Source organism: Urtica dioica, chromosome 9 (genome assembly GCF_054948205.1).
Source record: "Urtica dioica subsp. dioica isolate 48M chromosome 9, U.dioica_male_clone48M_v1_H2, whole genome shotgun sequence".
In the NCBI taxonomy this organism is placed as follows: Eukaryota; Viridiplantae; Streptophyta; class Magnoliopsida; order Rosales; family Urticaceae; genus Urtica; species Urtica dioica.
Window position 1 is genome coordinate 3,466,975 of NC_142764.1, and position 20,976 is coordinate 3,487,950.

Genomic DNA, 20,976 nt, shown 5'->3' on the forward strand with positions numbered 1-20,976 from the left:
TGACCTTAGGAATCGCCTCACCGCCCAACGCATTGAGCGTGGCGATGACCTAAGAGAGCGACTAAGCTCTCGGCCAAACATCCCCGTAGCAGCCCCAACTAACGGGAACCGCCGCATGGGTCAAGGGTCAAATGAAAGACGACAGGTGACTCCTCCCGAAAAGGGAGTTACTTCGACTACCGGTCTCGATGTGATCACAATGATCCACAATCTTCGAAATGAAGTACGAGATCTCCGAGAACATGGAATAGGCGGAAGTGCCTATGGGGTTGTTGAGGAGAGGTCCTCACCTTTCACGGCTCAGATATTGGCCGAGGTATGCACGGGAAATTTCAAACTCCCGAACCTCTCTCCCTACGATGGAAAAGCGGATCCCGCTTACCATATCCAGCACTATGAAACCTGGATGACGATGCAGGGTGTCGCTCCCGGCGCCATGTGCCAAGCTTTTAGTCTTACCCTCGCCGGACCCGGCTTCGAGTGGTTCAAGAACTTAAGGCCGGGAAGCATCCGATCGTTCAAAGACCTGAAGGACATGTTCCTAGCACGCTTCGCTACATCTATGGTCCAAAAGAAGACCAAGATGTACATGTGGTCAATCAGGCAAGAGAATGGCGAGTCTCTTAGACGATACCTCGCCCGATTCACTGAAGAATCGAATAAGGTCGACCGCTTTGACGACAAAGACGCAATCACTGCCATCATTGAAGGCTTGCGCACAAGTGACTTCCTTAAGTCCATCGTCGGCCGTGTCCCTTCTACTATGGCCGAGTTAATGACTCGAGCCAAGACCTTCATGGGAGTCGAAGATTATCTCGATGGCCGCAAGGACAATATTCAAAGCCCTCACCGCCGAGACGAGCCTAGCAACGAGCAAGGCAACTCCCGTAAAAGACGAAACAGAGGGGGTCAGACTTCTAATAGCCGACCTCCGATGCCCCAAAAGCCGCGACTTGCGGAAGACTTTAAGGGCTACTCGTCGTTCACACCGCTGAACACGCCGCCAGAGCGGATCCTGGCTTTGGCACGTGACAAGTTCACTCCCCCGGCTCCAATAAGCAAAGATCCCGCGACTCGCGATAGATCTAAATATTGTGAGTTCCATCAGGAATACGGTCACTTGACCTCCGAATGCTACAGTCTTAAAAGGCAGATCGAGGCATTGATCCAACGGGGTGAGCTAAAAGAGTTCGTGTTACACATGATTAGCGCTGCGGGCCCCGCCTCGAACAGACCACAGTCTGGCAAGGGAGGAGGAACAACCGCTTCTGCCGACCGAACCACGGCTACTGCCAATGCCAATCCACAACTCCACGTTGTGACCACCATATTGGGGGGGTCCACAAGATGGAGATTCGGCCCGACAACGGAAAAGATTCCTAAGGGCTGTGGCTCAAGAAGACGCTGCTATGCACGTCAACCTCACCTATGAAGAACCTCCGTCCGTGCCTCACGAGACGATGTACTTCACCAATGAAGAGGCCAAGCGAGTTGTGCATCCGCACAATGGCGCGATAGTGCTCAAAGCCCAAGTGGCTAATAACTTGGTGAAAAGAGTTCTCATCGACAACGGCAGTGCTGCCGACATAATTTTCAAGTCCACCCTTGAGCGCATGAAGCTCGGGGGGTTACGCCCAACTCCGACCCAAACGCCTCTATTCGGGTTCACTGGGGAGAGAGTCATGACCGAAGGCATCATCGATTTGCCGGTCACCTTCGGAACTCCCGGAGGCATTGAAGTCGTTCGCATGGTCCCATTCCTAGTGGTCGATCAAGAGTCGCCCTACAATGTAATCATTGGGCGACCCACGCTGAATCGACTAAGGGCCATTACTTCAACATACCACCTACTAGTGAAGTTCCCCACCGAGGATGGAATCGGCATCATGGCTGGAGACCAATCCCAAGCCAGAGTATGCTACATCCAAGGAATCGATGGAAAGACCGCTAGAATGACGGTTAACACGATCTCCCAATTCAGAGATAGCGTCGAGTCGACCAAGGTCCTCCGCGAAATCCACGAAGACCTCTGCATGACGCTCAAGTGCAAGGTACCGGCGTCCTCATCCCAAGCAGAGAGGGACCCTAAAGAGTCCTCCAAGTCATACATGACGGGACCTACTACATCAAATACACAGACGAAACACCGAACTGTCGCTTGTGGAATGCGGAACACTTGAGGCAGTACTACCAGTAGCCAGCGCTTCCCCCTATTTTATTTCTTTGCTTTCCAACATTCAATAAGGCCTACGAGCCAATGTTTTAGGATTTCAAGTTTTTGCAATATTAATAAAGTTCGAGGTTTTTCTTTCAAAATCCACTTTATCAAAGATTTTCGGTCATCAAAATACGATTGTAAACCCAAAAACTTGGGGGGCTAGTGACACAGGCAACGGTAAAATCCTCCAGAAAGTACGCTCCACCTAAAGAAAGTACGCTCCACCAAAACAAAACACCCGAACACAAACGGGAATGAGCGTTCAACTAAGACGCCTCTGCGGCGCGCCATAAGACATCCCAGAGATGCAGGCTAAGACGCCTCCGCGGCACGCCATAAGACATCCCAGAGATGCAGGCTAAGACGCCTCCGCGGCGCGCCATAAGACATCCATGAGATGCAGGCTGAAGACGCCTCCGCGGCGCGCCATAAGACATCCCAGAGATGCAGGCTGAAGACGCCTCCGCGGCGCGCCGTAAGACATCCTCGAGATGCGGGCTAAGACGCCTCCGCGGCGCGCCATAAGACATCCCAGAGATGCGGGCTAAGACGCCTCCACGGCGCGCTGTAAGACATCCCCGAGATGCAGGCTAAGACGCCTCCGCGGCGCGCCGTAAGACATCCCCGCGATGCAGGCTAAGACGCCTCCGCTGCGCGCCATAAGACATCCCAGAGATGCAGGCTAAGACGCCTCCGCGGCGCGCCGTAAGACATCCCCGAGATGCAGGCTAAGACACCTCTACGGCGCGCTGTAAGACATCCCCGCGATGCAGGCTAAGACGCCTCCGCGGCGCGCCGTAAGACATCCCAGAGATGCAGGCTAAGACGCCTCCGCGGCGCGCCGTAAGACATCCCCGAGATGCAGGCTAAAGTCGTCCCTCATGACGCACCAAAGACGCCTACATGGCGCACCTAAGACGCCTACATGGCACACCAAAGCCGCCTACATGGTGTACTTAAGACGCCTACATGGCGCACGAAAGACGCCTACATGGCGCAATCAAAGCCGTCCCTCGCGACGCACCGAAGACGCCTACATGGCGCACCTAAGACGCCTACATGGCGCACCAAAGCCGTCCCTCGCGACGCACCAAAGACGCCTACATGGCGCAACCAAGTCGTCCCCCGCGACGCACCAAAGCCACCTACGCGACGCACTTAAGACGCCTACATGGCGCACCTAAGAAGCATACATGGCATATCAAGGCCACCCCTCGCGACGTGCCTAGACGGCTAAACGACACACAGAAACGTCTCTCACGACACGCTCTGAGTCGCCACAAGGCGTTGCATACGATGACTAATCGCAACGCACTTGGAGCCGCCACAAGACACACCTAAACCACCATACTAGGCGTAGGTCCTGCCATCTTCGCCACCGCCAACTGGGCACGATCACGCTCGCCTTGGGAGACCCCCCATTCCACGCGAGCTAATTGGAGCTGCTCACAAAGACTCGCGAACTTCGTCTCTGAGCAGGAACTTCGCTCGGCCTGAGCTAGCTGAGACTTCGCTCGAACAAACTCCTCCTGGAAGAGTCCCAGGCGACGGACGAGGTCGTGTAGATTCCCCTCGAGTCGAGCCTCGCTCCTCGAGTCAAGCTTTTCTCCTCGAGACAAGTCATCCTCCTCGAGTCGAGTCATTCTTCTCGAACCGAACCATTCTCCTCGAGTCGAGCCTCGCTCCTCGAGTCGGGTCATTCTTCTTGAGTCGAGCTTCGCTCCTTGAGTCGAGTCATTCTCCTCGAAGTCGAGCCTCGCTCCTCGAGTCGAGTCATTCTCCTCAAAGTCGAGCATCGCTCCTCGAGCCGAGTCATCCTCCTCGAGTCGAGTCATTCTCCTCGAATCCAGCCTCGAGTTGAGTCATTCTCCTCGAGTCGAGCTTCTCTCCTCAAGTCGAGTCATTCTCCTCGAACCGAACCATTCTCCTCGAGTCGAGCCCCACCCCTCGAGTCGAGTCATTCTCCTCAAGTCGAGCTTTGCTCCTCGAGTCGAGTCATTCTCCTCGAGTCAAGCTTCGCTCCTTGAGTCGATTCATTCTCCTCGAAGTCGAGCTTCGCTCCTTGAGTCGAGTCATTCTCCTCGAAGTCGAGCCTCGCTCCTCGAGTCGAGTCATTCTCCTCAAGTCGAGCTTCGCTCCTTGAGTCGAGTCATCCTCCTCAAGTCGAGCTTCGCTCCTCGAGTCAAATCACTGTCCTCGAGTCGAGTCATTCTCCTCAAGTCGAGCTTTGCTCCTCGAGTCATTCTCCTCGAGTCGAGCTTCGCTCCTTGAGTCGAGTCATTCTCCTCGAAGTCGAGCTTCGCTCCTTGAGTCGAGTCATTCTCCTCGAAGTCGAGCCTCGCTCCTCGAGTCGAGTCATTCTCCTCAAGTCGAGCTTCGCTCCTCGAGTCGAGTCATTCTCCTCAAGTCGAGCTTCGCTCCTTGAGTCGAGTCATCCTCCTCAAGTTGAGCTTCGCTCCTCGAGTCGAATCACTGTCCTCGAGTCGAGTCATTCTCCTCAAGTCGAGCTTTGCTCCTCGAGTCGAGTCGAGCTTCACTCCTTGAGTCGAGTCATTCTCCTCAAAGTCGATCCTTGCTCCTTGAGTCGAGCCATTCTCCTCAAGTCGCGCTCCTCGAGCAAGCACCTGTAACAATTTGAAGAACAGGCTAGCCAAAGTAAGACAATTGCAAAATAAAGCAAAAAGACAAACAAAGAAAAACATGCCCTCTGAGTGTCAAAAACGCCATGACATGAGAAGTCTACATCACTACTCATTACGATGTCCCTTCGCATCTATAACAGAGACTCGCACTCACGTCTGGGGAATAAGGGCTGATCTTCCGAATGCAGATGGGGAAGCGTCACCAGAGCTGGAATGGCGGATGCCCCGTGAGACCGACTTATGCTCAGGTGCGTGGGCAAACTTTTAGCGTTGATCCCCGAGCAGTCGAAGCCCTCCGGTGCGGCATAGCCTTTCACCAGGTGCCACTCCGTCTTCTCGAAGTATCAGCCCGCAGCATCAACCTCCGTCTTCGAGACCTCGGAATGAGCACGCCTTTGCGAAACGCAAAAGTGCAGTCGTCTTCCAAGCTGGCCGAGATGGACGCCATGATCTTCCCCTAAACAGGTCACGATTACACAATCGTCACCCTGCTAGTCACCGTCGAGTCCCATGGACTCCGGGTTGATGATATCATCAAACAAAACGCCATCGAAGAAAGACTTGGGCATGACCTCGCCCAAAGATCAACTAGCCGTAACGCGCCGATCCGTCTCTGCGCACACGCACGCCTTACCTGCGCACGCATGTCCCCGCTGCCCCGGGGCTGGAGCGATGGATGCGACCGCGTCCTCCTCGCCCACATTGAGCTACGCCTCTCATCCGCTCGGATCCTCCTCCACGTGTTGATCACACAATCGTGTTGAGAGAGACGGAAAAGCGAGAGAGAGCACTTGCATTTGCAAGAATATTCTCTATATTCACAAAAGCTTCGCGATGGCGAAGCCCTGGGAGATAAATTTTCCTCAAACACCCGGCGGAAACAACTAAAAGTTCACCGCCCGGGGCATCCCGAGCGATAAACTTAGGGGGCTAATGTTGTCGATCGTTTTCGGAAAACCCGAGACGCTAAGAAGACACGCCGTTCAAAGGGCCGATGGTCAGGCTGGAGGTCCTGAAGAGCGGCAAACCTTCTGTCACGAGTCGACTGGCAAGTCCTCGTGCCAAATCCTCACGCCCCTCGAGTCGCTCCTCGAGTCGAGCCTCGAGTCGTTCCTCGAGTCGAGCCTCGAGTCGCTCCTCGAGTCGAGCCTCGAGTCGTCCTCCTCGAGTCGAGCCTCGAGTCGTTCTCCTCGAGTCGAGCCTCGAGTCGTTCTCCTCGAGTCGAGCCTCGAGTCGTTCCTCGAGTCGAGCCTCGAGTCGTTCTCCTCGAGTCGTTCCTTGAATCGAGCCTCGAGTCGCTCCTCGAGTCGTTCCTCGAGTCGAGCCTCGAGTCGCTCCTCGAGTCGAGCCTTGAGTCGTTCTCCTCGAGTCGAGCCTCGAGTCGTTCCTCGAGTCGAGCCTCGAGTCGCTCCTCGAGTCGAGCCTCGAGTCGTCCTCCTCGAATCAAGCCTCGAGTTGTCCTCCTCGAGTCACTCTCGTCAAGTGGAAACCTTCATATTTCACGTGGCAAGAATGGTATTCGAAGACCCCTAAAGGCCCACAAGAGTCCGGCAAGACGAGCCATTCGCCGCGCGTGCAGCACGTTGCGCCGGCCAGCCATGCAGCAAGCCGCGCGCCGCGCGCTCCATGCGCCGCGCATCCTGCGCCGCGTCCAGTGGCCTGCGCGCCGCGCCCGGTGACCTGCGCGCCGCGCGCCGCGCTTTGTGCGCCGCGCGCGCCGTGCGCCTCCAGTTGACGGCGCGCGCGTTCCTAGTCCCACATGGACGAAAAAGGGACCTTCTAAGGCCCTAAAACACCTATATAAACCCCCTCCCACTGAGGGGAAAAGCATCTCTTCATCTCCTATCGACACGCTCGATTTCTTACTCTTCCCTGCTTCTTTTGATGCCATTTTTGGCCTGAAGCAGTCTCTCTACTCTCTCTCTCGTTCTCAGAGATTTCGAAGCACTCACGGGAACTTCCCGGACGTCGCTCCCTCTGACCGAACATTCTCCGGTGCTCAAGCACGCCCCTAGGGTTCTCGACTAGAGCTCCCCTCGCGCGTCTAACACGATAGACGCGTACACGGTCTCCGAGGTTCTGAGACGCTGTCGAGGACTCCTCGCGCCCCGTCTCCTTCGTCGAGCACGCTTCTCCACCGAGGTTCCACGCCTCATATTGCGTCTCACACGCTTGAACTACGTTCTGACCTGATCCCACACACGGGTACGTAGGCAGCCGACACCCAAGGCACGGTCACTCCTCCTCCTCACCCCCTACCTCTCCCGAGAGGCGGGTTGATCGGAGAGAATCTAGCTCGAGACTTTCGAGTTCACACTTTTGGCCCGGGTGCGATCACTTGGTCCGGCCTTGGATCGAACCGCCCGAGGTTTTCAATAGTTGTTCATTTTCGTGCGACAATAGTCACAAAAGAAAAATAAGAGATCATTTTTCTTTGGTAAGTGAAGTAAAAAACAAAAAAACAAAAAAAAAAAAAATTTGGAAAATTTGAAAATCTGAAAAAAAAAAAAAAAAAAAAAAAGGTTTGAAAACTTTGAAAATTCGTTTGAAGATTTATTGACATTTTTGTCTTTTTATTGATATCGATGTCGAGAAATTGTGGGGGTTAAAAATCAATTTTCTAAAAATAAAATCATTTTAGTTGGGCTTTAGTTCGACCAAAGCCCAACGGCCGATCCAGTCAGACTCTCGACGACTTTTCCAGGACCAGATCGACTCTTAAAGGTCGACCCAAGCCCAATTAGCAACCCAGTTTGCCAAAGGAAGGACGAGTCGACTGTGTTGACTCAGTCGAAGGAACTAGTCTTGATCAGATAGAAGACTTCGCCGCGAAGACCGGATCTAAGATGACTTCGACAAGCGACGTGGCAGAGCCGAGCTGATCAACACGTGTCTTCTTCAACTAATTCTCTTCCGTTATAAATAGAAGCCGACATGCTTATTTTCGCACACACAAGCCTACGCAATTATCCTCAATATTTTCTCTGCTATTATTTATTGTTGAGCTCGCCTGCTCGAGTTCGGTACTTCGCCCCTCCTTGTAACATAATTATTGATCATTAATAAAGATATTAACTTCTTTTATTTATCTTCTTTCATTTCTTTTATACCGCTCTTGTTTCTTATACGAAGTCTTCTGAAACCCATATCCAAATAAATCAAATATATATTATACTATAATTTATGATTGTTGACGATCCCAAAATCGACATCAACATAAATCTTCAAAGAATTTTCCAGAATCGTTTAAAGATTTATTGACATGAAAAAAGACAAAATGTCAATAAATTTTGAAACGAATTTCCAGATTCATTTTCTTCTTCTTCTTCTTCACCCAAAATGATAAAAAAAAAAAAAAAAAACACCAAAAACCCAAACCTTAAAGTTAAATTCATAACAAATAAACTTAATTCATAGTCGGTAAAGGAGAGAGGCTCGAAACGAGATTTATTTCGGATGTGTAATTGTTGATTGTTGTTTGGTTTGCTTGAATATTTTTTTTTTCTTCAGATCTTTCAGGTTTAAAAAAAAATCGTAATGTCGATGTCAATAAATCAAGTAGATTATTGACAATCATGTAAATAAACTAGACAGTCGAAATATGAAATAAAAAAGTATATTTCATTGAGGGTACTTTTGTACCAACAAATATAATGAAGTTATACTTTTGGATTAATTTTGACATATTGAATTTTGATCCAAAAGTATTTAGCATGTCATAGTTTGGAATAATCCCTAATCATAATGTCATAGCATATTTTTCAAATGTTACTAATAAAATAGAACAGAGAGTATTTAGAATTCATCAGTTACATGATAAGTGACTGGGGTCTTCACATGATACATCTGATATACCCAATGGCTTCTGCACCGATTGAAGCTGGGTAAACACAAACAAGCCCTCTTAGATGACGAGAACTAGCGTGGATCCAAATTGTTAAGACATTTGAGAGATACACAATCTTAACTCGAAAATATGTACGCTGCAATTTACAAAACAAAATGATCAATAAAGAGCACTATTTCATTAAAAAGAGCTCAAAAATCTTCAAAATCAGTATGCCTATAGAATAAAATTTGCATTATTATTGTTCCTTTTAAATTGCTATAAAGTCATTTTTAGAAAGAAAAAAAAAAATCGGTATCCCACCATAGAGCCCTGGTTTGACCACTTACTAGGCAATGACTCGCAGAACCTCTAATTATTATTTGCCTTAGGAAATGTAGGAGGTCATATCCAATTTAAAAGCGAATTGCTCTTACTAGTTTTGCTTAAACAGCCGCCAAATTATTATATGTTCATTAAAAGACAATAAGGCAGGAAAACATTTTGCACTAAAATTCGCTGATTCAAAGACATAAGAATTTGACTCAATTGAGATCAATCTTGAATATAACAGTAGTGCTTTAGATTGATCTTTGTCCATTCGCAACAACAGGCCGATAAAATGGTTTCTGTGTTGGAGAGAGAAACTATATATGTATAAAAATAGGTTAAGCAGTTAAATATCTGTGTAGCGTACTTTGTCGTGAATATCAAGCGAGTGATTTGTGGAGAAAATAATTTTTTTTTTTTTTAATTATTGCTCGCGTTACGTTCTCAAGAAACGTTAATCATTCAAAGAAGATAAATAAATAAACTAAAAAACAATAGCTTCGTTACATTACAAAGAAGAAGTATGCAATACCGTTGTTAAATAGAAATTTTAAAATAAAATAGCCCTAGAGAGAGACATTCTCAGTAAAACTGCCACTAACTTTCGGACACTCCTATACAAATACAGAAACCCTAACTCTCTTCTTCTTCATCATCATCTTTTTCTTCTTTCATCTGCATCTCTCTCTCTCTCTCATCATCTTCTTCTTCTTCTTCTTCTTCTTCTTCTTCTTCTTCGAACATGGACAAATCAGACCGTCTCATCTCAGAGAACCATCACAATCATAAAGACCAAGATCAAGATGAAGATGAGACGGTGGATAATAAGCAAAAAAAGGGGCGAGGGAAAAACGAGATAAAGTTCATACCGAACTCAACTAACCGCCAAGTCACGTTCTCAAAAAGACGCTCAGGAATTTTCAAGAAAGCTGCAGAGCTTGAGATTCTGTGCGACGCCAAGGTTTCTGTTATAATGGTCTCGCAGAACAGCAACAGAGTATATGAATATACTAGCCCTGGAGTCACGTAATCACTCGTAGATTTTCTTTATTTTTCTAATGATCTACACGCTTTTTTTAGCAACTAATGAAATATATACGGCTTTAATTTTTTTTTTCTTTAATGTAAATTGAATTTATAATGGCAGAACTAAGGAGATGATTGACTTGTATCAGCAAAAAACAGAGACCGATCTGTGGAAGCCACGATATGAGGTATTATTGATTTATTAGAGTTACTCAGATATTATTTTTTAAATGTAAATATGTGTATGTTATGTGTCACAGAGAATGATGGAGACACTGAGGGAGTTGAAAGAAAAGAACTATCAACTGAAAACTCAGATCAGGTGAAAATACATCGGCAGTAAATAAAACAGTAACATATTAAAGACAGATCAATAAAGTTATAATTATTTTTAGTTCATATTTCCTCGAGTAATTTTGGGGTTTTTGTTTATACAGGCAGAGAATGGGTCAGGAGTTAGAAGAGCTGAGCTTCAGAGAGCTCACAGATCTTGAGGAGAATATGTCTATTGCTGTGGAAAACATTCGTGCCGATAAAGTTACATACTAAATCTTCTATTATATATATATATATATATATATATATATATATGTATATATATTCTATATTTTCATTTTCATTTCTGTTCCTCTCCACAATAATATTTTTGAAGTATTTGCTTGAGTGATCTTTTTATTCTTGACATATTAAGAGTTTCTCTTGATGATGTATTTTTAGTACAAGAAGATAACAGCTAGGACTGGGATCACAAATAAAAAGGTATTTTTTAAAATAAAATAAAAACGCAAAAAATCCAGTTATCTAGACTCGTTTATATCTTATATTATAATATCGATTTGAATCACAGGTGAAAAGCTTAGAGAGCAACAATCTTACTCTCCTGCATAGCTGTGTAAGTAAAATTTAATTATTGATATAAAAGTATACACACTGTAATTTTTCTTTTATTCGTTTGGATATAGAACAATGTGTAATTACTAATCAGGCTAGTTTGGTTATATTGTTATGGAGAAACATAAGTTCATTTTCATTAAAAAAAAAAAAAAAATTGGCATTTACGCTATCCTCAGAAATATATCTTCAGGTTAGCTGTCATGTAGTACAATGATCATATTATGATACATAAGAAACTTGTGCTAAATTCTTATTTTGGGTATAAACCAAGAAACAATAAACTGTCAGTACTCTAAACAGTACTTGTTTTAATTTTGTTTGGTTAACATCACTGTAATAATATTCTGATCATTTGATTATTGACATGACTATAACATTTTCAGGGTTGAATGATGAATAAAACAGTGTTACAAATAATCTTATCGATTTGATTAGCGGGACCTTGTAGATAATGGTTATATTATGATGCAGTAGAAAGTTGTCCTAGTTTACTTGTTTTGGCTTTAAACCAAAAACCAATAATGTCAGTATACTCAATTTAATTTTGTTGAATTAATTAATATGGAAATTAAGGATTTGTTTAGGGAACCCAAAACCATTTAAAAACTAAATGTCCTGCAGATCAATTGTTAAGTTTTGACAATTATTAGAGAGCTAATCAAACATAAAATTTGAATATGCAATAGACCAAAGTAATTAACTCACTATAAACAACGTAAAACATTGAGTATTTTGTTACGTTTGTCCGAGGCATTCATGTTTTTTTTTTATATATTTCCTTTTTTTGACTTTACGCTTATGTAGCAGCAAGTGAAGTGCGAGGATGCGTACGGTAACGTGGAGAATAACATGGAAGCCCTCAGGTACGCGATTCGCAGCGGCCATGTTGAAGGAGGACCGTTCGATCCCTACATCATCCACGATCTTCGTTTGGCTTGAGAGTTTACTACCTATATAGCTACGTAACTTTTCCGCTACTTAATCATTGTTAATTTCGTTTGGGTAATGTTGAATGAGCCAGATCCTAGCTAAGCCACGATAATACACTGACTAGGGCTTGGACTTTTTAGTTTTATTGACGCAAATCATTTCCTTATGCGCCACATCATCACAATTACTGTTTTATGTTTATTTAGCGTGAACACTTCAACGCTATAATCAAGGGAATTAATTGTTGTTATACATTCGAAACTATATATTTTAAACGAATTTCTCTCGTATTTGGGAAAGAAAAAAGTCACGACCAATCTTCTATATTGTTGACAAACAAGATTAGTACAAAAAAAAGTCTCAGCACTTTATTCCGAGAACGCAGTCTCGAAAATTTCAAATGTCTAAGCAAAATTATCTCTAAATACAAATGAATCTAGTAAATGAGAGAATATAAACGAGAATACTGAACGACAGGTGAAGTTCATAGTGAGTGTTTGTGCGTGTCAAAATGTATAGTCTATTGTTCAACGAGCTCCTTCTTTATTTATAGGGCTTTTTGGTCGAGTACGTGGATGATCAATCACACGTTCTTGACGGTTTATTGAGTAACCATTCCCATGACGTGTATAATGGGCGTCTATTCTTCTCTTCTTCAGCCCATAAACATTGAGGTGTGCGTTTTGCTTTGATTTTCATTTGTTTACATGTGTTTATTTTGTTTTGACTAATCTTTGACCTACCAGGTTTTTTTCTCTTGAAGTTCACGCTAGAGTTCATTCTTGCTTTATGAACAGGTCGTTCCTTAACTTTCATGAGCTCTCGAACCTATGTGACTCGAACTTGATGCTAGATTCCTTCTATTCTCGGTGCCTCCGAGAAAGTGCTCGGATTCATGCAATTTATATGAGTAACATATATGATCTTATGTTTAGACAGCTCTACATACAATACAAGTCATAATCTTGTATTGCTGAGGCTAGGGTTCTCTTTCTGACGCCCTGTTCTTTCTTAATATATATATATATATATATATATATATATATATATATATATATATATATATATATATATATATAAATAAGTCATATTCCAAATAAGCCCCTTGCAACAAAATGAGTTCTAAATATGTAAGGCTTCAGCTTCTTACGAAGAGGTATATGTTTTATACGACTATGGTAGTATACACGAGTTCTATTTAGCCACAGCGGATTGGTATAGCTTCATTGTGAGGTTCGCCCATGTTTCTCAAGTATGGTTTTAGTCATGTAGCTAACTTGTCATAATAACACTCATATTGTAATGCCTCAAAACGTCATAAGAAAAATAAAAGATTTAAAGTGAATGCTCAAAGTAGAGCACAAAATAAAAATCACCACGTTTGGTTCATATATATCAAGAAAGATATAACAGAATAATTGACATTTTTCGATACGTGTTGAACCTGGAGGATTGAACTCATGAGCTAATTATATCAATGGACACTCCTATGATGAGTAAACATATTTCTAGTAATAATAAAAAGAGTACAGTATCGGTTGATACGGCCCGAGATTTAGATCTTGTAACGGGAGCAATTGTTGATTAGACACTACTACAAAACGATTGATAGGAGGCGTTTTATAAATGCCATGAAATACTAAAGACCACGATTTTTAGGCGCCTTTGAATCTTATGACACTAAAATAATTCGATGGCACCTAAAAAAACGCAGTCTATAGTTGTACCAGGTAGGAGACACGTAGGATTCTGAGGTGTAACGTTTAAATGTAATTTATATATAAGCGCAGTCTATTCTTTTAGAGGGCGTTTACACACATTTCATGCTCTAGGTTGTTCAATTTTAAAAGCATTTATAAATAAGCACCGTGTGTAATGTTTTTGTAATACATAAATTCAAATATTACCAAAGTTTCCTGCACAGATTCGAATACACCAAAATCCGAACGTAAATAGGTGTTGGAATTGATCTAGGGTTTAAGAAAAAGTTTAACGCTTCGGGTAAGCGGCGGAATTTTAAAAATTTTCTTTTAAAAAAGTAAAACGATTTTACTAACCCAGACAAAGAGCAAGTACATATAAATTAAAAACTATTATGAGCATAAATGTTTACTAACCTTTGAGAAGCTTGAACGTTGAGAAGCTTTTGGAAAGTTGCAACGTTCGTCTCCCCTCGCAGCACGTCTCTCTTCTTTCCTCGGGAACTCGAGCAACCACGAAAGTTTCTATCACAAGAATCACTCGAGAACGAAAGGAATTAGTGTGTGGGCACTTTTAAACACGACGACTCGATAACAAGTCTCAAAGTCGAAGAGCTAAAACACTAGGTCAAATGTGGACCTAGGTGCCAAAACAAAAATCGAAAATAACTAGAGAGAGAGAGAGAGAGAGGATCGGCCACAAGGTCTAGAGAGAAAAGCTCTCAATCTCTAACTGAAAATATCACATATTCATGAGCAAATCCCTTGTTTCCCTTTTTCATTTTGGGCGTGTAACATATTCCTCATGCCACATGGATTTGTTTCCTCATTTGTTCTCTCTTGCTTGGTGGCCGAAATTCCCTTTCCTCATGGAGGAAATTTGTTTCCTCTTTTTCTTTTGGCAAGTATCTTAATACATCAATGCACAAAATAAATCCCTCTTTCTCTCTATGGTATGCACGAAATTGGCCTTCTAGAACATGCTTCTAGATGTTTCTTTATTTGTTCATGACAATATAAGAAAAGCCCATTAAGAATTTTCAAGTAAAATTCTATGAAATGAAATTAATCCTCAAGGCCCAATTACACTAATATGGCCGAGTAAAATTTATTTCATATGTCATCATATGACAATGTCAAAAAATTTATTGACATTCATTTCGTCCTATGTCCAAAAAGACAAAAATACCCTTTAGACAATTTTCGTTAAAACTTGTCTCGTTCTTCGTTTAGACTTAGCTTATAGTTTAACTATTCATACTCGATATGATTTGTGAAAGTGATCTCATGGATCCAAATGAACAAAGCTTGAGCTAAATACTTGGACTCAAAAGTTCACAAACCTTTTCCAAGTTTAGCTTAATGTCAACTGACTCCATTAAAGAGCTGACATGTCAGTCTCTCGGTTCATATTAATTTATTTTCTACTCAAGAATTCAACCTAATTATGATGAGTGGATCCACTGAATATTATCAGTGTTTACCCTTCATGAATATCATCAGCTAGTCGAGATTTACAAAATTACCATTTTACCCTTCTAGTTGTTATTTCCTCAACTCCTTTGTCGCTGGTGAATAAGTTAGAAACAATGTATTGACGAGGAGCTAACAAGTCACATTGTTTCATCCAAAAGAGTCAAGACTCAATTTGGGCACTGGCCAGTTCATTTATTCTCATTCCAAGGAAGAAAGCATGAGGTGATATACATTGCATTTCAGCAATCTTGTACATGAATTCCATATCTATGAGAAATTCACAAAGTTACTCATGACATCTTCACAACTTAGTACTTCACCAATAGGCCCTGTTCAGAATCACATAGTGAGTCCGAACTCAGACTTTCTCAAATGAGAATACGTAAGCTGTGAAATGGCATGTCTCATTTCAGGATTAAGGTAAGCACGATGCAATTCATACGTAGTGACTTCGAGACATAAGAGGTTAAATGGTTTGTTCTTATCTTGTCTCTAGAAGTGCACTGGTCAATTCAGTACCATCGGAAGATACCTAGAAGAACTATAGAGTCTCCAACTCTCAATGTCCAATAACCAGACATCATAGATTCTCCTAACAATCGTACTGAGGTCAATAGTCCTTTGACCCTTAGATTGCGAATATATCGTTTTAAGCAAACTACGAAGAGTGTGTTCATGTAAATCTACATTTGTCTCTTCGTAAGTTGTTAAGTTTGTTTATGGACTAAAGACTAATGTTTTATCATAAAGCTTCAAACAGACAAGGAAGAATGAAAGAATGTTTCAACTTTTTATTAATGAATAAGCAATTACAAGCAAGAGTCTTCGTGAGACTTTATTACATCAAATGTACAAAATAAAGACTACAACTCTTCTTGTGGGCACCATTGACAACAAATTCCCACTTGAATCAAAGAAGATATGTGTAGTCCTTCATGCCTAATCCCTCTCGATGTTGGTTGAAGACCTTGTTCGCTAGGGCCGTGGTGAATGGATCTGCTAGGTTGTCTACCGTTAAGATCTTCTTCACTTCCACGTCTCCGCGCTGCACGATCTCTCGAATCAAATGGTATTTCCTCTCAATATGTTTAGAGCGCTCATGGCTTCGAGGTTCCTTTGAGTTAGCGACAGCCCCACTATTATTACAATAAAGGGTCATGGGCTCGTCGACGTTTGGAACAACTTCCAAATACTTAAGGAATTTTCTAAGCCATACAGCCTCTTTGGATGCTTCACAAGCAGCCACATATTCTGCTTCCATTGTGGAGTCAGCAATGCAAGATTGCTTAATACTCCTCCACACAACAGCTCCACCATTAAGGATAACACAAATCCCGAAGTGGATTTCCTGGAATCCTTATCCGCTTGAAAATCGGAGTCGGTGTATCCCGTCATAGTCAGGTCAGTACCTGAATATGTAAGCATGAAGTTCCTAGTTCTTCGAAGATACATGAGAACATGCTTAACAGCAATCTAGTGCTCGGGTCCAGGGTTGGATTGGAAACGGCTAACTACGCCAACAGCGAAACAGATGTCAGGTCTAGTGCAAAGCATAGCATACATGAGACTTCCTACGGCTGAGGCGTAAGGAATTTTTCTCATGTCCTCAATCTCTTGTGCAGTCTTGGGAGACTGGTCCTTAGAGAGTGAGACTCCATGCCTAAAGGGTGTTTGGCCTTTTTTGGAGTCTTGCATCGAGAAGTGATCCATCACCTTATCAATATAAGATACTTGAGAGAGCGATAGAGTCCGGATTTTCCAATCTCGAAAGATTTGGATCCCCAGAATGTAAGCGGCTTCTCCTAGATCCTTCATATCGAATTGCTTTGCCAGCCAGACCTTAACCTCAGATAACTTACCCACATATTACCTATGAGTAATATATCATCGACATATAGTAACAGAAACACAACTTTGCCTTCGTGTATTAACTTGTAAACACAAGGCTCATCTATTGACTGCTCAAAGCCGAAGCTCTTTACAGTTTTATCGAATCTAATATTCCATGACCTAGAAGCTTGCTTTAATAAATAAATGGACTTAAGCAACTCACAAACCTTGGTCTCTTGATCTTCTACAACGAAAGCGTCTGGTTGAGCCATATAAATGCGCTCGTCAAGATTGCCATTCAGGAAGGCCGTCTTGACATCCATTTGCCAGATCTCATAGTCGAGAGCTGCAGCTATGGATAGAAGTATGCGGATGGATTTAAGCATCGCGACTGGCGAGAAGGTTTCTTCATAGTCAATCCCTACTTGTTGGGTATAACCCTTAGCCACAAGTTGTGCTTTGAACGTCTCGACGTTCCCATCCGGACCCCTTTTCTTCTTGTATATCCACTTACACCCTACGGGTTGAATCCATTCAGGAAGGTCAACAAGTTTCCAGACTTTGTTGACATACATCGAGTGCATTTCGACTTTCATGGCGTCAAGCCAAAGGTTTGATTCAGAACAAGCCATTTCTTGGCTATAGGAAACAGGGTCATCCATGTCAGCGACGGCTACGAGAGAGTCTCCATAGGACATATACCTATCAGGCTTTTGAGTAGCCCTCCCACTACGTCGAAGTACTATTTGACGAGATTCTGAAGAGTTCGGTTGTGTTTCAGATGGGGTAAGAACAGTTCTTACAGATGAGGTAGAAGCTTCCTCACCCAGCTTTTCTTCAAGCACAATTTTGCTTCTAGGTTTTGCATCCTTCATAAAGTCCTCCTCAAGGAAACGAGCATTCGTGCTAACGAATGTCTCATCATCCTCGGGACTATAGAAAATAAAACCTTTTGTTTCCTTTGGATATCCAACGAACAGACACAATTCTTACCTACTAGCCAACTTGCTAGTCTTTTGCCTCAGCACGTGTCCAGGGCAAACCCAAATTTTGATGCGGCCAAGATTTACTTTACGGTTAGTCCATCGTTCATAAGGAGTACCAGGAACCGTTTTGGACAGAACTTGGTTCAGAATGTAAGTGGCTGTTTCGAGGGCATATCCCCAAAAGGAAAGAGGGAGTAATGAGTAACTCATCATTGATCTAACCATCTCCATAGGAGTTCGGTTTCTTCTCTCTGACACTCCGTTTTCTTGAGGTGTGCCAGGTGCGGTAAGCTGAGAAACGATACCTTCTTCTTTAAGAAAGTCATCGAACTCTCCAGACATATACTCACCACCTCGATCAGATAGAAGGGTTTTGATCACTTTGCCAGTTTGCTTTTCCACTACAGCCCTAAAGACCTTAAATACGTTAAAGGTCTCGGATTTATGTTTGAGCAAATAGACAAAACCGTATCTTGAGTAATCTTCGGTGAATGTAACGAACTATTCATATCCACCACGTGCCCGTTGACTGAGCGGACCACATACATCAGAATGTACTAGTTCCAGCATCTCAGTGGCTCTTCGACCCTTATCTGAGAAAGGTCGCTTAGTCATTTTTCCTTCTATGCAAGATTCACAAGTAGGTAGTGAACCTATTGCAGAGGCTTGGAGTGGACCGTCCCTCACAAGTCTCTTAATCCTGTCTAGACTGATATGACCAAGTCTTAAGTGCCAGAGATATTTTGATTTTATTAGATCGGAGGATTCAGATAGTTTGATCCTCTTTGGCTCCCTAACTAGATCATTATCTATTTCTGTGTCTAAAAGAGAAGGTTGAGTTGGATAAATGTAAAAAAAAAAAGCATTCTTCATACAAGTATCAGTGACAAAAGAATTATCAGAAAACGAAATACGAATTCCATTCTTAATGAACTTTAAACAATAATCTTGCTCAAGAAGACGAGCAACGGATATTAAGTTCTTCCTAAAGGTAGGAACAAAATAAACATTATTCAAGGTTAAAGTGCGGTCTTCAAAAGACAACGTCACGGATCCCACAGCCTTCGAAGACACCAGGCTCCCATCACCCTATTTGAAACAAAAGTCGTCTTCCTCCAAGCTTTTGGTTTTCTTGAAACCAGTCAAGGAACAACAATATGGTTAGTAGCAGCAAAGTCAAGAATCCACGTTGATACATTATCAGCTACTAAGCATGCTTCGGTAACTAGTACAATCCTATGTTCCTTTGCTTTGAGATAGGCAGGACAATTCTTCTCGATCTTGTGAGGTCTCTTCTTAGATCCAGAGGCAGAGGCTTTGTTCTCAGTAGCATGTGCCTCTCCTTGATTCCTCTTTCTCTTAGTGAGACCTTCAGCAGTGTGAAGCTTCTTCATAAGCTCGGTAACAGTGTACTCTAGCTTGTTCATGGAGTAGTTCAGCTTGAAGGTATCAAAAGATTCGGGGAGAATTGCCAAGATCATATCTATTTTGGTCTCCTCGTTAATCTTAGATCCTAGGATTTCCATTTCATTCAGGTAACTAATGATCAGCATCATATGGTCCCTGACAGGAGTCGCAACCTTCACGCGACTATAAATAAACTGTCGGACTGCTTTTTTCCTTGCTTGACGCCTTTGCCCTCCAAACATCTCAAGGAGATAGTAGAGCATGTTGACGGTAGTCTCGATGTCACGATGTTGTTTTTGCAACACATTGTTCATTGATGCTAAGATATAGCACCTCACAATCTCATCGGATCGGAGCTAGGCCGCCTGGGCGTCTTTGTCCTCTCGAGTCGAATCATCATTCGTTTGAGGAGGACACCCCCGAATACCCATTTGTGCTTGTTAATGGTAAGGACGATGTCGAGGTTACGTATCCAATTAACGTAGTTTTTGGTTTCGAGTTTGTTTGAGGAAAGGATGATCGAGAGAGAGACATGCTGCTTAATTAAGTTGAAACAAGTTTATGATTAGTCTTTGGTTTAGGATTTAAGTTTGTTTAAGACATGATAAAATCCAAAGGTGTTATAAACCAAACGATAATTTACTCCCTCAAGAGAAGGCCGCAAAAAATCTCCATTTATAAGTTAATGACACATCATTAATGCTTAGCCAAGATGTCAATACACCAATTTTGACTAGCCACCTTTTAAATTGGTTTGATACTCACATCCTTTCGCAGAGCCTCAAGGGAGGATTACTAGGGATTGAGCCTAAGTGTGCAACCAACCACTTAGTCCAAAAGGTCAACTTTGAAAAACAATCCCCCAAGGGGAGGCCTTGCCTTCATCGTCTCACTCTCGGACGTAGCTCATTGAGCAATGATCAAAGCAAAAACGCCTTAGAGTTCTCCCATTTAAGAGAGGGCCACAAGAGTGACTCTTAGTCTCACGTTAATTACTTCTTTCACTAGTTTTGGGGATCGTGGGTTACAAACAATGAGTATAACCCTCCCACTTAGTTTTTGGAGTTGGTACATCGACTCTTATAAGTTCGGAAATGGTTTTCCTAGTTATAGAGCGATAGAGCGGATAACTAGAAAAGAATCCTAGAAGTTCATGTTCAGAGCAGTGTTAGTGCATAAAGGCACATCGGATCTTTTCGTATTTTCTATTCGGGGAAAGTGCATGAGGGAAGTGTGAACTTCAACTCACTTGAAAGTTTGAGATTACACATCTTTTTATTTTCGGCTTGTCTACGAAGAGACCTCCCACTCAACTTTTCAAGAGCATATAGATTTTGAACATATGTGATATAGATATAGTTTTGAAAACATTTTGAAAACTTATTTGATTTGGATGACAAAATAATTTCAAGTTTGAAAACGAAAACGGTTTTTCAAAATTCAAACTAGTTTTGTAAAATTTCAATTTCAATTAAACTTTCAAAAATCAAAACATTTTAATCTTTCACATTATGTTTATAATCTTATCAAAAACATTTTTGATCACGAAAATTTTCTCATTAGAGTTCTATAACTCATGGTAGGGGGGCTGAAAATCCGGATTTCTAAAAAACTGGACTTTCGGAACAGCCGCGCACCTTGGAGTAAAATCGCCATAACTAGCGGCTCTGATGTCCTTTTTACCAAAGACAGGTGGAATTGGAAAGAGGAC

At 42.9% G+C, this 20,976-nt stretch overlaps 1 protein-coding gene across 1 annotated transcript; it reads left to right on the forward strand.

Annotated features, from left to right (window-relative positions):
* The first annotated feature begins 9,741 nt into the window (after nucleotides 1–9,741).
* On the forward strand, nucleotides 9,742–11,966 carry LOC149384636 (agamous-like MADS-box protein TM6). The gene is made up of 7 exons (XM_089627266.1): nucleotides 9,742–10,042; nucleotides 10,164–10,230; nucleotides 10,303–10,364; nucleotides 10,480–10,579; nucleotides 10,760–10,801; nucleotides 10,890–10,934; nucleotides 11,741–11,966. Exons 1-7 carry the CDS (start codon nucleotides 9,759–9,761, stop codon nucleotides 11,873–11,875), a joined length of 735 nt encoding a protein of 244 aa, XP_089483392.1. The 5' UTR covers nucleotides 9,742–9,758; the 3' UTR covers nucleotides 11,876–11,966.
* The last annotated feature ends 9,010 nt before the right edge of the window (nucleotides 11,967–20,976 follow it).